At 39.6% G+C, this 642-nt stretch overlaps 1 protein-coding gene across 1 annotated transcript in view; it reads right to left on the bottom strand.

The window, feature by feature from the left end:
* LOC119587675 (uncharacterized protein DDB_G0271670-like) overlaps positions 1-551 on the bottom strand; it is a 22,704-nt gene extending 22,153 nt beyond the window's left edge. Inside the window, exons 1-2 of the mRNA XM_037936355.1 lie at positions 545-551; positions 152-304 (exon numbers count right to left, since the gene is read on the bottom strand). Of these exons, the coding sequence (XP_037792283.1) occupies positions 152-304; positions 545-551 (160 nt within the window). The remainder of the gene's footprint in view (positions 1-151; positions 305-544) is intronic.
* Between the last annotated feature and the right edge of the window lie 91 nt (positions 552-642).

Here is a 642-nt window from a genome sequence, read left to right as displayed (position 1 = left end):
ATCACTCTAGAACGCCGAAACAGTCCTGCAACGTGTGGGTTTACATACCAGCTATTGAGATGCTTTGGCCTGTAATAATGTATTGTGCTTCCTTCGTGCTTTAAATGAGATTCCCTTAGGTGCTCTGGGGAAAAAAAATACATACTACTACAGCTGTTTGAGGAACTACTACTGCTGCTGCTTGAGGAGCTGCTATTGCTCGAGGAACTGCTGCTACTTGAGGAACTGCCACTCCTTGGGGAACTGTTGCTGCTCGAGGAACTACTACTACATGAGGAACTGCTACTGCTTGAGCCCGATGACCCTAAAACAATTGCCACATTTCTCTTTCACTTTACATAGTCACGCACAGAATATATATAAAATACTATGGTATTACATAATTATACGAAAGTGCTTTATAATCACATATATTCCGACAGCATTTATAAAAAGCATTACGTATAAGGGTGCTTGATTTAATGCTGCAGTTTATAGAAGTAACGCCTTCTATTGCCAAGTGTGATTTTATAGACAATTTGGATAAGTGTTCGGCCACACAAACGATCCATTGTGTTGAGTGGATATAGTCATCCAAAGCTATAGTGCTTTCTTTCGCATTATTTTAGGTATTTAAGTGTGTTTGGGTTGGAAACTATCTTA

Source organism: Penaeus monodon, chromosome 23, assembly GCF_015228065.2.
Source record: "Penaeus monodon isolate SGIC_2016 chromosome 23, NSTDA_Pmon_1, whole genome shotgun sequence".
In the NCBI taxonomy this organism is placed as follows: Eukaryota; Metazoa; Arthropoda; class Malacostraca; order Decapoda; family Penaeidae; genus Penaeus; species Penaeus monodon.
The sequence above is the reverse complement of the archived record's forward strand: the minus strand, read 5'-3'. Positions and strand labels throughout refer to the sequence as shown.